This window comes from Manis pentadactyla, chromosome 9 (assembly GCF_030020395.1).
Source record: "Manis pentadactyla isolate mManPen7 chromosome 9, mManPen7.hap1, whole genome shotgun sequence".
Lineage (NCBI taxonomy): Eukaryota > Metazoa > Chordata > Mammalia > Pholidota > Manidae > Manis > Manis pentadactyla.
Window position 1 is genome coordinate 38,527,983 of NC_080027.1, and position 16,361 is coordinate 38,544,343.

Genomic DNA, 16,361 nt, shown 5'->3' on the forward strand with positions numbered 1-16,361 from the left:
CCCCTAATTGTGTGTGACCTGTAACAATGTCCCTGCCCAAATCTTTCCCATGTTATTCGGCCTTTGACTATCATCTCCTATCTCTCTAGGGCATTCCCCCCCACCCCGCCCACCCCCGCTCCCCCCGCCCTACCCTGATCCTTAATTCCTTTGTCCCTATTGTTGTAACTGCCTAGCAAAATCTCAAATCACCCCTGCTCACTCCAGTCCAGCCGTACTAACGTTGTAGCCATTTCTTGAAAATCACAAGTACACTCCTGCCTTTGTACTTTACTGTTTCTCAGCCTGGAACAGCCTTACCCCACCTGGATTCATAGCTCATTCTCTTCTTTCAGGTGTCTGCTCAAATGATTTTCTCTGTGATTACCACAGCAACCATCTCTACCAGATACTCCCTTATTCTCTTTTATTTTACTCCACCATATTTATTACCATCTAAGATACTCCAATTCAACACCAATTTTGACATGTACTTTCCTTCACACTGTAAGATGAATTCTGATTTCTAGAAATATTAAAATAAATAAGGTCCTTCAATCTTTGACCACCAGGTGGCAGTATTCAGGTGTCACTGCCTCCACACACTAAAAAATCGCTTAACATCAACTCTTTAGACATACTATTGGGACTACATGTGCTAAATTTAATTGCCATTTAAAATATTTCTCTTGATTTATATTGAAAGAAACAAAAACTATCAAAAACTTAAATTCAAAAGATTTTTAAAATAACAAGTGTTTACAACAATGTGGAGTAATCGGAACTCTCACAGATTGTTGGTGAGACTAAATTTGGAGATAAATATAGACTAAAGATTATCATATGCATATTCCCTGCAAATGTCCACTACTAGATATATACCTCAACAGAAATGAACACATATGTTCAAACAACAGAGATACACAATGTTCATAGCAGCACTATTCTTATGAGCTCAAAATTAGAAACTAACAAAATGTTCATCAACAAGTAGAATGGATAAATTCTGGTACATTCACACAGTGCAATTCTATAGAGTAAGTATACTTCAAATATACCACACAATATGAATGACTCTTATAATACAAAGTTGAAATGAGGAAGACAGAAACAAAAGAGTACATATTGTATTATTTCATTTTCATCAAGCTAAAAAACAAGGTAAAATTAATTAATGGCATTAAGTCAGGAAAGCAGTAGTAACTGAAGGGGACCTGAGGGGGTCTTCTGGAGCAAAATATTCTTTCTTGATCTGGAATGCTGGTTACATGAATGTATTCAATTTGAGAAAATTCATGAGGTGGTACACTAAAGATCTGTAAATGCTTCTTTATGGATGTTAAACTTCAATATAAAGTATTAAAGTTTTTGTGAGGGCAGAAAGGACAAAAACACAGCAACAAGGCTTGAATTTGGTATTAAAGCAGCAAATTTTTGTTAATGGAAAAATAACTTCACCTATCTTTATAGGAATTAATGAAATTCCCAAAAATCAAGGAAGCGGATTTGTATTTTAACGCTGAGATACATACAAAAGAACCCCATCACAGATCAAGCAATACACCTGAAGGAAGGAAAGACTGCCAAATAAATAGCTTGGAATGGGTGAAGGAAATTTCATAGTAACAACTGTCTGGGAAGACTGATCACAACTCACTCAGGACTACTACCAAGGCCCTGTGTTTGTTTAATTAGAAGTGTTTGTTTTCTCTTGGTGAACATAATAATGGTTAAGTCTTACAACTTGGGTTAGGAATTTTTTTTCTTGTTTGCCCAGTAAAAGCCAATACGATGCCTATGGAGGTGGCAAAGATGAGGCGCACAGGTCCCTGCCTTCATAAGGTGCAGCATACATACCAAAGAAGCTAAGACAATCAAACAAACAGCTTATGCTGATTTAGAATGGCACTAGTGGTGTAAGTATAAAGTATACATTTCTTTAAAAAGCACATAAAATGGGAAATTTCTTCTTGCTAAGGATACATAGTCAGAAAGCTTTTCAGAAGCATTTAGAACTACGATGTCCAATACAACACCCATTAGCCACTTGTGGTTATTTAATTCAAATCAAATAGAATTTAAAATCCAGTTTCTCAAAAGAACTTAACCACAACGCAGGTGCTCACCAGCATAGCAGCTGTACTGGACAGGGCACAGAACATGGCCATCACTGTGGTGCTGACCTGGAGCCCTCAGGGGGCAGCCAGACGCACAGAATAGGCTCATGAGGACAGCTGATCTAACCTTTGGGGGAAAACACTCTTTTTAATCTTGTGTCCATTTTTTCATGTTTTCCTTTGCTTTGGCATGGCAAAACCAGGCCACTCTAGTCTAAGGACCAAGCCTAGAATATAAACCTAGGGTAAACAGTTGAAGGTTTAACTTCAATGAATAAAAAAGGAATACACATGCTCACCAGACTCCAATTTAGTTCAACAGAGTGAAAATTTACCCAACACTTTAGCTAGAAATAAAGGTTACTTTGTCTAGTCCTTGAATAGCTAATTGAGGATTGGGGGTTCAGGATATAACTTAAAAGTCAGTCAATAAATATATTTATGGAAGAATCCATTCATTAAGAAGAGTTTGCTAAGCACCTTCTATGTGCCAAGCACAACGGTAACCAGTAGGAATAAAAGCATTTAAACCACTAACTCTATTTAGCAAATATAACAGTGGCTTAAGAATCACAAACTCATACGCAGGGGAAAATCCAACAAATTCTGTTCATTTGTGGCTCTTCAGAAACAAGAAGAGAGGTAACAATGTGCCATCTCCAGCATATCCTCTGGGGGTTGTTGACTCCTGTGGTGTCCAATACCCGTTAATCTGAGCCAGCCACAATGACTTAGCAAAAAGCAAAGGAGAAAGAGTCCTTTCCCCCAAAAGAGAAAAAACTACCTGAAGCTTATTAAAACCATATTAGGCTATAAACAAAACAAAGAACAGTCCCTGTCAAAAACATCATACTCTCAAAGAACATCCTTAAAAAGGCAACAACAGGGAATCAACATTTATCAAACAACTCCCAACAAGCACACTGGGAGCTAGGGTGACATAAAGATATGCAGGCAGCCTCCGACCTCCAGGAGCTCTCATCTACTTGAGGAGACGAAATGGTGATGAACAGTTATGATGCAAACACATGTTGCAAGCAGCACGATGCAAACAATTACAGTACAAACTGTAAGCTGGAAGGACTTTGGAGGTCTTTTTGTCCATTTATCTCCCTTGTCCAGAATCCATTCTAGAGTATTCGTATATTATTCAGCCTAAGTACAACAGGGGTCCAGGAATGAAGACAACAAAACCTCACAGATAGTTCAGAAGCAACTGGAAAATAGGAGCCAAAAGGAGTGAAAGAGTGAATATTCAGAGAATGATGTTTAGAAATATAGATTTGGAAGCCAACTAAATATAAAGTAAATAAAATACTAATAATGTAGAACAATACACTAAAGTATCACTAGGGGCATAGGATCTACTGGGACACAAATCCAGAGAAAAAGCAATGGGACACTGTAAAACCTTCTTCAACTAGAGTTTTAACTATGGAAAAGAGGATAGAATAAATCAAGTGAAACTCTACACTTTCTGCCCCCTTAAACTACACCCGCTCCCCAGCTCTCACTTGTCTGTAGATGACATCTATTTTCACCTGAGCCAGGAAAGGAGGAGACACTAAAATTTACTCAGTAGCTACTATGTGTCAGGCATGGTACTAGTGATTTATCACATATTATTTAATAAATGTAGAATAAGAGCTTTACTGTTGCCTGGAGCTCCTCAGAGATGGGTTCAGGGAACTTGTCTGGTCTAGGATCTGAATTTATTATGATATTTTAGAGACACTTAGAAGACAGCTTGATGAAGAGGAAAGAGCATGAGAGACCTGAAGACCGAGACCTGCACTGGACTTCTGGTCCTGCAGCTGTCTGCAAAACTCACTGGGCCTCTCTGGGTGGCAGTTTCTCAAGATCTACCCTATCTACCTCACAGGTTGTTCTAAGGATCAAAATGGGATAACATACGTAAAAGGATTCTGTAAATATAACACATCACTGATATCTATTTATTCACCTAACAAGTATTTACTGAGCATCTATACTATTCTAGACTCTAGGGTTCAACAGTGAACAAGACTGGCAAGGTCTCTGCTCTCCTGGAACTTATACAGTAGTAGGTGGGAGAGAAAGAAAATAAACACAAACAAACAAAAGTGAACAAGCATTTTCAAGAATGATAAACTCTCTAAAGAAAATAAAACAGGTGCTGTGAAAAAGAATGATTTGGGGAAAGGGAACTACTTTAGATGGAACAGTCATACAAGGCCTAGCTGAAGTTATATAACTGAGACCTCAAAGACTTCTCAGACAAATGAAGAGCTGGGGAAGCAAGTGTTCTAGGCATAATAAACAAGACAAGTTTGGCATGTTTGAAGCACTGAAAAAATGAGGTATGCCTGGAACACAATGAGTAAGGAAAACTATTTAAAGATGAGGTTGAAAAAGTGGACAGAGACCAAATCCAATATGGTCTTGGGCCATTAAAAGGTTGTTATCATTACCATAAAGCTCCTCTTTTATCAATATGGTCCAATAAATTCAGCCATTTGTACAAATATCTAACATATACATTATGAAAAGTAGGGTACTTCCAACTTCTAAGTTAGCATTGTCATCACCAAAAACAACATGTGGAAATATTAAATATAATGTTCCTGAATATAAAATTCTATATCTAAACAAAGATATCATTTACTATCATGTTTGGTAAGTCAGATAGTCCAAAACCTCTGTAGTAAGTAAAAGTGATAAAATCATATAATTTGAGTTGAAAAAAACACTAAAGTTTTTAACAGAAAAAATATAAGTTCATTCAGCAAATATTTACTAAGCACCTACTATGTGTCAGGCATGCTCTAAACACTAGAGAAATAGCATTGAACAAATCAATGAAATTTTAAGCAATAATTGAGTAGAAGATTTAACTGTATAAGTATAATACTTAGAACTGAACTTGAACTTACTTCATGTCTCAGCATTTTCTAAAACAGGAGTTACAGGCTTAGTCTTAGGTACGTGTCAGAAAGCAAACTTACCAAGGAATTCTTAATCACTTCACTTCTGTAAAATTCTGGAAAAGAAGAAAAAGAACAACAAGTGATATGAAAGGAAATAAATCCTATAAACCCTGTAAATTTTTAATCCTGTTAAATTTTTTAACAGATCTTCCAGTAAAACATTTAAAATACTTTCAAGGGATCTACTCTGTATCATACCTGCATAATAAAAAATCTACTATCTTTATCTGCAAAAAATAAAGTAGAAATAAAGATTAAATAAGTATTTTAAAGGGAAAAACATTAATAAAGAAAGATCAAAACACGTTAAGATGTAATTTAGTGATTTTTTAGCTTACTGGCTCCTTTTATACCAGATTCAAATTTGAGACCTTAAAAACTCAGACTTTCTTCTCTCTTACCTACTGCCAGTCTCTACAACTGATTCTATATGCTCTGTACTGAGGAATGAATACTGACCTAGCAACCAGCTAACCTAAGTTCTCATTCCACCTATCTTTTAAATCAATTAACATTCCGTCTCTTTAATTTCCTTGGGCCCATTTTTCATTAGACAATTTTGAGAATTAAACTAATGATCAAAGGTAGTCTGTAAGCATTAAAATCTCATGATTCTACCAACTTCCATGTATGTCATAAATATTACAAATGTGAAAACACAATCAAGAGAGAATGTGTCAAAGGTTCAGACATTACCAAGGACCCGCTAACATTCCCTGTTCAGACCCTGCCCAAGTCACCTCCACAATGCTCCCAAAGACTCTTCTGTCCCTTTGTTACGATTAAGGCAGTACTTCCCAGGTGTGATGCACATACCACTGGTATCTGAGATTATTTCAGGTGACATACAGACAAATTTTCTTGTTTTCTAGTATACTGAAATTTATATCTCATATAGTTGTCAATCCCTAACTGTAAGCTCCATTAGGGTAGCAGGATTTGTTTTATACAACTACCTCCTCAGCACATAAAACCATTCTTGGCACAGAGTCAACACTGTATATTTTTCTTGAATGAATAATTTCACATATTATATTTAGACATAGGCTTAAAATTAATGAACATTTTAAAATGTTAAGTATGTTACAGTATAGAGGAAAACTCAAACACAGTGAAACTTGTTAAAGTGGTCCATTAATAACTGAAGTTTAGGAATCACCTAGCAATAAAAGGGAGAGTAGACCTAGACATAAAACTCCTGTAGGCCAGCTCTTTCACTTAAATCACCTTTTAACAAATATACCATCTATATTATTCTGTGCTTGCCTTCCTTATAAGATTGGATAATTGTTTTATTTTGTGGAGAGACAGTCACAATGTGTTAAGTGAAAAAAACAGCTTAAAAACAGAAGAATTTATAACAGGATCTAGTTTTTATAATTATGCTAACAATGTTTATCCTAGGTGACAGGATTAGACTGCTGACTTATTTTTTGCTTGGCAGCTTTCTAACTTTTCTGTTTTGAACAATTACTTTAAATAAGAAAAGAAATAATTATAATTTTATTTTTTAAGTATAGTTGACATATAATTCTAATTATAGAATTATCCTACTAATAATATAATTCTAATTGTTTTTAAAAGGACTTGCCTCCTGATAAAGGTTATTGCTAATATTTAGATACTTCAAATACTGTTATAAATAATCATTTAAAGATACATATCTTAAGACACTTGAATTTATAAGTTAAACTTTTAGAAGTAAAATTGCAAGATAAAAGCAAAAATAGTTTGACAGATATTGCCAAACTTTTCTCTAATGGTATTATACCAATTTGTAATCCCACTTACGAAAATACCTGTTTTCTCAACACCAGGCAACCGTAAGTATTATTCTCTTCATTTTTTTCCCAAGTGATTAACCAATTATTCCAACTACAAATTAACTAAATAAATGTGTATAAGTGTATATACATATATGCTAATTAATATGTACCATCCATATCTTAAAAAAAAAACTAAAGACCTAAACTGTGTTTTATTGCAAGGCATTTTTCACTTCATACTTAATATATTTTTGTGTTGCTTGACTTTGTTGCAAATATATACTACTTTTAAATCAATGAAATAAATAAAATATTCCCTTTTCTTTTGAGAATTTCTCAGCTTAATCTTTATAGTGTCTAAGTTAAACAGTTCTTAAAATATGTATCTCCAGCTCTAAGAAGATGAATAGTAGTATTATTTCTTCCAAAACTTTGCTGACTGACTTCATGTGTGCAGAAATGAAACTCAATAATTTGTCTTCTCCATTGGACCCTCAAAATGGACCTGCTAATTTAAATGGAAAGAGATCAACAAAGGAACCACAAGATTTGGAGAGAAATCACTAAGTTTGAGGTAATTTCTAACGTGCTAAACATGGGTCTGCACCATCTATCAATCTGTCACATCTAAAATATTGTCGGTGAACTTAGAAACATTATATAAAAGAAAACAGTGAATTTAGGAGAATTTAGTCAAAAAACAGTTCCAGTCCCCAATCCACTATGTTTAAGCTTGACCCTGGAAAAGTTAATTAGCCTTCTGGAGCCATAGTTTTTCATCTTTCAAAGAAGAATGACACCTGGAAAATAACAGCATTGTTGTGAAGCTCAAATGAAATAGTGAATTAAAAATACTTTATAATTTTTATTAATACAATCCTATTAATTTTTTTCATTCATTCATTAATTAATTTATTTATTTATTGTTATCATTAATCTACAATTACATGAAGAACATTGTTTCCTAGGGTCCTCCCTTCACCAAGTCCCCCCCACAAACCCCACTACAGTCACTGTCCATCAGCATATTAAGATGTTGTAGAATCACTACTTGTCTTCTCTGTGTTGCACAGCCCTCCCGATTCCCCCTCAACATTGTATTAATTTTTATTAATTCAATTTGAGTATATAACTATCTGACAAGTAAATTTTCAAAAGACATCATCCAAGTCCTGCTTCCACATGAAAGGGACCATTAGATACATATGCCTGTCTGTCCACGCTAAGACCTAAAGAAACAAGGCAAGGAGAGATTACAGAGCATGATTCCAAAGGCATGTTTCAGCTGTTATGCACCATTCCATTCATTCAACAAATGCTTTCGTAGTACCTCAAACTCACTCATAAAAGAAGAAATACAAACTTACACTGTACTTTAAAACTATTTTTCACCTATCAGATCTGCAAAAATTCAAAGTTTGATTGCACAGTCTACTGGGGAGGCTATCGGAAAAAAGGTACTCTTACAAAGCAAGTGGGAATGTAAACAAGGTCAATACCTACCAAAACTGTAAGTACACACACTCTTTGTATTTCCATTTCTTGGAATTTACCCCTATTGCTATACTAGCACTCATACACAATAATGTACTTACTAAGTTATTCAACGCAGTACTGGGTGTACAACAAAAGACTGGAACAACCTAAATGCCTACCAATAGGAGCTATTTAAATAATTGATAGTACATCTATTTTCAATGCAAAACTATTCAGAAAAAAAATTACAAGAAAGCTCTCTATGAACCAATACTGAAAAACATCTAAGATATATTAAGTGAAAAATACAAGGCACAGAAATATATATAGGTTGGGACTATTTTTACTTGTATTTGCATAAAGAATCTCAGAAAAAAAAACAAGATAGGAATAACAGTGGCTATCAGGATGGAAACTAGGGAGATGGGACAGGTGAAAGGAAGAACTTAATATAAACCTTTATATATATTTTGATCCATAAACTTTACCAGCTATTCAAAAACTTAAATTAAAAAAAATATTTGAGGGCTTAGTATGTGCTAAGCATTGTTCCAAGTATTGGAGATAGTACAGTGAACAAAACTGACCCCTATGCTACTGACCTAAAAATTTCTGGCTCATGTAAGAGTTTGTCTTCTGATGTATTCAAAATAGCAGGTTGACATTCCATGAAAAGACAAGCACTCACATTTCATGGGTGAAAAAATAATTATGGCTGAAGAACAAACTTGATTTGACAAAACTTCCAAGTTTAAGAAGGAACAAGGATTAGAACCTAGCCCCTCATCCATGATCACAAGATTCTGTTCTCTGGGGGTGTAATAGCAGATGTCTGATTTGAACTATCTAAAAAGTAGACAATCTCCCAACAGCACTAAAAGATGTCCCAAGTCAAGAAATCTCTCAGGATCGATCACAGTGAATTCAGGTGAAATAAAACAGTAACTTAGAAATCAGCATTTTAGACAGTCTTCCAATACAAAAAACTTGCTTTTAAAACCAGGAAATGATGCCACTAAACAGGTGGTGCAGGTGGTTTTGTGAGAAGATCCAACTGGCCCTCCAGCTTGGTCATCCTACACCAAGGGCCACACAGTGATCATGAAATGAGTATTTGCATTGGTCATCACAGGCTCACTAAGATTTGGTGGAATTAACTAGGCTTATTAGCAAGGAAAGAACTTCCTGGTTCCTCCAATGGTAGTTAAAAGATACAAAGCCCCAGAAGACCATGAGTATATTTAATTCAACCATGACATTCTGGAATAGAAGGAAGACTCAGAGATAAGCAATTCTCTCATTTGAGAGAGAAATTAACCAAAGCTCACAAGAGGAACAAAATGCCCTAGCCAAGGGGCTTGCCAGCTAGTGACAGACTCAATAGCACCACCATATACTGGACTTCCCTGTAGTCCATCACCAGCTATTCCCTAACTGTGTTAAAGAGCATTTTTATTAAGATAACTTCAATTAACAGTCTATGGTAACTTGTAAGCTCAAGATGTAACCTGAGCTGGAAGACAAAAAAAACAAAATCAAGAATAAAAAAATACACTTCGTTTTCATCCTATCTCTTCAACAAGTTTTTACATCATGGTCATTGACAAGTCCATGGCTAGTCTTTTTAGAAACTACTATTATGACTGTTAACATTACATTTCTAATAATACTTGCTATCATACACCAAGTACCTAAAATATGCTAAGTACTATGTCAATTGCTGTTATGAGATAACACTGGAGCAAGGACACAGAAGTTTTATGAAGATAATCAAGGACCGATTATATAGAAACCTATCAAAAATTAAAATACTCTGGCATTATTATATGCTGCCAGTGATAAAACTAATTAGTGAGCAGCAGACCAAATGTATAAAGGTCTGCAAAAATTCTCATACCCTTAAGACAGATGGTGACTAAACCATTTCTTTTTCCTTCTGGACACATAGGAAGACATTTCCCAGTCCTTTTTCATCCAAAAAAGAGTAACACCACTGATTTAAGGCCAATGGAATGTGACAGAATTGATGGGGGACATTTCCACTAAAAATGTCCCTCAAATAATTCCTCTCTCTTGTCGTGCCGGGGGCCATCTATTGAGAACAGCAGCATTCCAAAACAGAAGGAGCCTGGACACCCAAGCCACACTACAAGGACAGCCGCCAAGACAACACCCAATAAAGACTGCCTGCACTGGACTTAGTGTAAGAAATTATTGTTAAGCCACTGAGATTTGTGTATTTGTTAGTATCTAGCATTAATCATTCATATTAATACAATTGTTATCATCCAGATTAATACAATTGTTCTAAAAATACACAATGGTTAGAATGAAAAATAAGAATGAAGTAAGATTATATGAAAACAGTAGAACTTAAGTCCTTTTTTCACCATTAAAAATTATTTTAATGCTATTTACATTGTGGGGGGGCGGGGGGTTCTACTCTACATAATTCCCATTTGAATTTTTCATGGTACATACTGGTAATTTTTATTGAAATTAAAAAAAGAAAAAAGCTGTTAAACAACTACTGCTTTAATAATGGTTTTTTAAAGTAATTAAAACCAAAAAGATAAAATGTCACTGAATTTCTCATCTTTACCTGAGAAAATTCAAGTCCATTAGTACCTCTTATTAAAATAACACTACCTTTTGTTAATATAAATAGATCTTTAATCACATTTTACTAAGCGTTACCACTTATCTCAATTGATCCATATAAAAATCTCTTATAGACGTCGTAAGACATTATTATCTCCACTTTATAAATGGGAAAAGTGAAGTTCAAAATGTGTGATATTTGTCCAAAGTCACATAGCTAGTAAATAGCTGAGCTAGAACTAGTATCTATGTATTTTCAACCCTAATCCAATATTTCTATCACTATGCCATGCTTCCTCTCTTATACTAGCCAACATAAGTCAACTGATTGTATCAAAGTACCTTTCATCCAATATGTATTCAAAAGATGCTTGTCATTTTGAATCAAATATCTGGACTACTTTTAGAACTGTCACTTATGGAAGAATCCACAGTACAACATGTGAAAATGAATTCAAAGAAACCATGCTAGTCTTCTAAAATGACCCCATATACACAAGGAATTACATATATGAGAAGATATAAACTAGGTCCCAATTTTACTATATTAAACAAAACAATTATACAAAGAAATGCAAATTAGTACTGTATACTGGACTCATATAATCTATTTTAAATGAGTACCTACTGGAATACAGATATTAATAGCTAAAATTCATAAAGGAAATATAAACATCAATCTAAGGCTCAGAAACCCAAAAGAACAATGCAAAAGCCATGTTTCTTTAATACACCTAACAACTGCTCATGAAATATTTTAGCTTTCCAATGAACAATAACAGCAAGGGGCTTTGATAATCACTTGTGTTACAAAAAAGTAAAAATGAGATATAATGATCTGTGGGTATCAAGCCCACCAATTCCCTTACCTTTATATATCTTTTCAGCATTACACAAGTGAAGTGTGAAGTAGGTATCAAGGAGTTGATGGCCATTTTTACTAACAATGTTCCGGGCAGCAATGTTCCGAAGATGTCTAAGACGCCGCTAAAAAATAACAACAAAAAAAGAACATTCAGCGTCTTCCTCCTATAAGAGTTTCTGTAAGTCACAATTCAAAAATGAAATACAGTAAGTTGTCCTGGTCATTTATTTGTTGAACTAGCAACCTTAGCCCAGTCTCTTATTTATACCTCAGCATCCCCTCTGTCAAATAGGGATTTTACCTGCCCTATGAAATATTTTTGCAAAGCATAAATGTTGTATAAGGGCTCTATTCCCATACAATAGTGTTAGTATTTCCTGGAACATTAACTAGTAATTTGCTTTTTTCCCCTTCAGAAGGATGCTGGTAGACATGCCAAGTCCATTTCACACCAACAGAAAATCAGCACTTACTACATATATACACCCTTATTCCTACTTCAGTCTAGATGCCAGATCATCAGTACAAACAAGAAAAGACGCCAAAGCCAAAAAATAACTCACTGGTCACTCTATCTAGCCAATAACCCAACTATTATAAGCTTACAGTCTCACTTGACCAGCAGCCAACCAATCTCTACTTCCTAATTAGGCCTCCTTCCCAACAATGTCTGCAACTAGGATGCATGAATTATTTGGAGTCACAAGTGTTAGAAAGGCAAAAGCTCCATAAGCAACAGAAGAAATCAACAAAAACACAAAATGATGGATAGCCAAATCATCTCCTACCAAAAAGAGAAAATGTTAAGTCTGAGCACATCAGATTTATTCCCAAAAGCTAGTCCCCCATGTCAAATGATTATTCTCAGAGCTTAAAATAGAAACCAAGTGTTCAGTTTTAAAATATGCTAAAAACTCCCCAGGCTGGAAGACAGCCCACTCTACTGAGCTAAGTCCATCTTCAGTTACACGTGCAGCCAGCCAGAACAGGACAGTTCTTTCTTTGCCAGCACCAACCAACCCAATCCTCTCTCCCAATCTAGAGATTAAGATGCTTTGAGAGAGAAGGTTATTGTCTAATAAATTTGTTTAATCCTCTAAGTATGAAAAGCCCCAAATGTATTTACAGTAAGTCCTAGGGCTTAGTCTAAAAGACTAATTTTTCCATAGTCTGTCAATGGTTTCCATTTCATACCCTGGAGTATAGCCACTATTTCTCCTACTACATATATTTCGTTAGTCCTCTCAGTTAATATTTCAAAGAAATGGAAATCATTGACTATGTATGCACAATAATCACATCTACTTTGCTCTAAGTTTGCAATCTTGGTTCTCTGTTCAAAGGCTTGAAAACATACCAAAACCTCTAGAATAAAGTACAAACTTCTCACTATTGATTTCAAAGCCCTGTGCAGTCCAATATCTCCATATCCCACCCTTACTTCCCACTAGATCTTACACATGCCAAACCCCAGTCATACATGATTGCTTAAGATTCCATGAAAAATATTATGCACATTCCTAGCTCCATGCTTTTGCTAACGCTAGCCTCGCAATATAGAGTACGGTTCTGTTTAATGAGATCCTATTTCTACTTCAGCATTTAGGAGTTACGATTCCTCCTTCCTCATTCTCTAACTGGAATTATGGCTCCTTTATTTGAATTACTAAGAACTTTGCTTCTATCTCTACTGTAACACTTATTTCATTCAGCCTTGTATTATAAGTAGTTGTTTACGATTATCTTCCCTATTAATCTAGGAGAAAAAGACCTGGTGACAGTGATCATTACCATCACTATACATACTGTTAGCATTTAGAAAATGCTTACTATGTGTCATGTACTATGCTAAACACTTCATACATATGGATCTTATTTAATCCTCATAACAACCTTATGAGGTTAGGATTATTCATTATCACTTATTCATCTCTTTATCCCAACATTCCTAAGTGACCAAATATAAACAAAGAAACAAAACAGTAAATAATGAGGGGTATCTCAAAAGAAGGAAAGAAAAAAAGCAAAGGGGTTATACCTGTAAATATAGATGTATATATGTATACACTTACCTCTCCTATATGTATATATTCCTAATAGATACAATATAGTCTTTATACTCCTCTATTACTACAGAGGGCAGGGCAATAATCTATCCTTCAACTCAAGAAAATAATTTTATGACAAGTACAAGATAATGGAACTGACTGTCTTACAAAGCAATATGAAGGGCTTGGACAGAGACTGAATCTATAATGGATGCATGGAGATTGCTGAAGAGATGGTCACATTATGTAGGAAGTTAGTACAATCAGCTCCAAAGGGACCTTCTGACTCCAAGCTCTAGGATTGTAAAATCAGCAATGGAGTCCACAAACACTCAACTGGATGGATTACCAATGTTTCATTATTATTTCTGTGCTTCCCTCCACCCACGTGGCTAAAGCAGAACCAACCACATCAGGGCATTTTATAGGAAGGTTTACAAAGACACAAAACTCCTCCACAAAGTAACCACCTACCCTTAAAAGTGTGGACTTTGGGTGTATGACTTTTTGCCTTTTCCCTTATTTTATTTATTTCAAAAGCATTGAAGTAAATATTCTCATTAAGCTATGATTAATTAAAATGTATGATGCTCCCAGCAGCTGGAACAAATGAAGATAATCAATTCTTCATGGGTAAATTACTGATATAATCTGTGAAAGACTATAAATGTACACATGAGCCCTCTTATGCCCTTTGTCTTGAATTCTTCTTTAGTAATAATCATTCTAATTTTATTATACAGTTTGTATTTTTTAATGCTAAACTGTAAGAAAGTGGGGTTTAACTAATAATAATGTGCCAATGTTATTTTTTAGTTTGACAAATGAAAAATGGTAATGTAAAATGCTAATGCTAGAAGAAATGGAATGAAGGAAATTCTCTGTATGGTCTTTGCAAATTTTCTGTACATCTAAAATTATTCCAAAATAAAAAGTTTATTTTTTTAATTTTTCAGAATTAGTAGGAGTAGAAGAGGAACAAAAAGAATGCCCATAACACATTTCCCAAGTATTAAATAGAACTCCTCTCCATTTCTACCATTCACCTCCTTCCTTCTACCAGTCTCCCAACCTCCTTCCTTCCTACCCTTCCCCTAAAATTTAATGCAATTAAAAAGAAACAGAAAGGTTAAACCAAAAACTCAAAACAATGATTTAAGGGGGTGAGAACAGGTTGGAGGGACTGTAGATAAAAACAAGACATCTCCGAAACTTGTTTATGTAGTTTTTACTTCTGTATCATATAAATGCTTTACATACTCAAAAAAATAAAGTTAAATCAATAAGGAAAAGTTTAAACAACTAAACCCAGTCCAAAATATAATAGCAATACCAAAAATTACCACCAATTTCAGGAATCACTTGCCCAAATTATTACCCTATGATCCAAAGAAGTATTAAAGAAATCAGAGTGACCTGAAGGATCCTCTCTGGTTCTCAATCCCAGAAGATTTATACTTAAAAAATTACATGTAACTAATTATACCTAATATGGAAACATGGTTAGTTCCAGACATTTGCCATCCTTCCTAATTAGAATGTAAGTTCTATGAAGGAAGAGGCTTTATTTACAGTTTTATCTCTAGATGAGTACCTAGCAAATAGACACACCATTTATGTTTTTGAATGAATCAATAAATCTCCCATGCATTAACCCGTTCAAGAGTCTTGGTATGACCTAAGCCTTGCAATGGTCCTAAGTAGCCTGGAAACCTAAGTGGATTCTGACCCCACCCACCAGATAGTGGGACCTAAGAATTGAAAGTAGGGTAAAGTCTTAGCAGTACTTCTGGCTTACAGCAAAACCTCAGGACTCACCTAACTTCAACTGCTCTAGGGAATACGATCCCATGGTAATTCATGACCTAGTGGCACCATCCAGCATAAATACACTGCTCTTGACCTTGTCTAAAAAGAATCAAATATCAGATTATCTCTTCAAATGGTCCATCTAAAGATAGCTAAAAATCAATCTGTCTTATGATTTAAATTGGCTCAAGTATCTCAGAAAAGTAAAAATATTCTTAATAATTAAAATCTACACAGATTTTGGAATTACTCTTTAAGATAACATTTCATGTAATTTTCTTTACCACCAATCTCTTTAAACTTTCTCAACTGCTCTATGCTTTCATGGTTATAAAATGCTCTTTGTGTATTGTGGGGAAAATGGAACTTTCTGACCAGGATTCCTGCCTGGCCTTAGTAGCATCCATTGTGTATATAATAAGAGGCTGTTTGCACATTTATGGGATGTTTACTGGCGACAGATCCATTGGTAAGTCATGGAAGTACCTTCCCAGGGGAGGGGTAGAGAGGAAATACCCATTCTCTCCTCTCCCTGTGTTCCTGGTACATAATTGGTCAGGCATCTGCCAGTCACCAGAGTTCCTCCCCACGCTGGAGCAGGGAAGAAGGGTGGGAGAGCCATGGAGGCCCACTGCTCCTGGAGAATTAAGCCTGAGCATGGGAGCAGAGAGTCTGGTGAGTGGGGAGCAAGGAGAGGCTGAGACCTACTGCCTAGAGGATTAAGTTCGTGCTAG

At 35.2% G+C, this 16,361-nt stretch overlaps 1 protein-coding gene across 4 annotated transcripts in view; it reads right to left on the reverse strand.

Annotated features, from left to right (window-relative positions):
• Window positions 1-16,361, reverse strand: part of UVRAG (UV radiation resistance associated) — a 328,856-nt gene that overhangs the window by 288,787 nt on the left and 23,708 nt on the right. For 2 of the 4 annotated variants that reach the window (XM_036895386.2, XM_036895385.2), the window contains exons 2-3: window positions 11,775-11,892; window positions 5,081-5,115 (exon numbers count right to left, since the gene is read on the reverse strand). In XM_036895386.2, coding sequence (XP_036751281.1) covers window positions 5,081-5,115; window positions 11,775-11,892 — 153 coding nt within the window. The remainder of the gene's footprint in view (window positions 1-5,080; window positions 5,116-11,774; window positions 11,893-16,361) is intronic. The other 2 variants (XM_057507207.1, XM_057507206.1) reach the window with 1 other exon arrangement.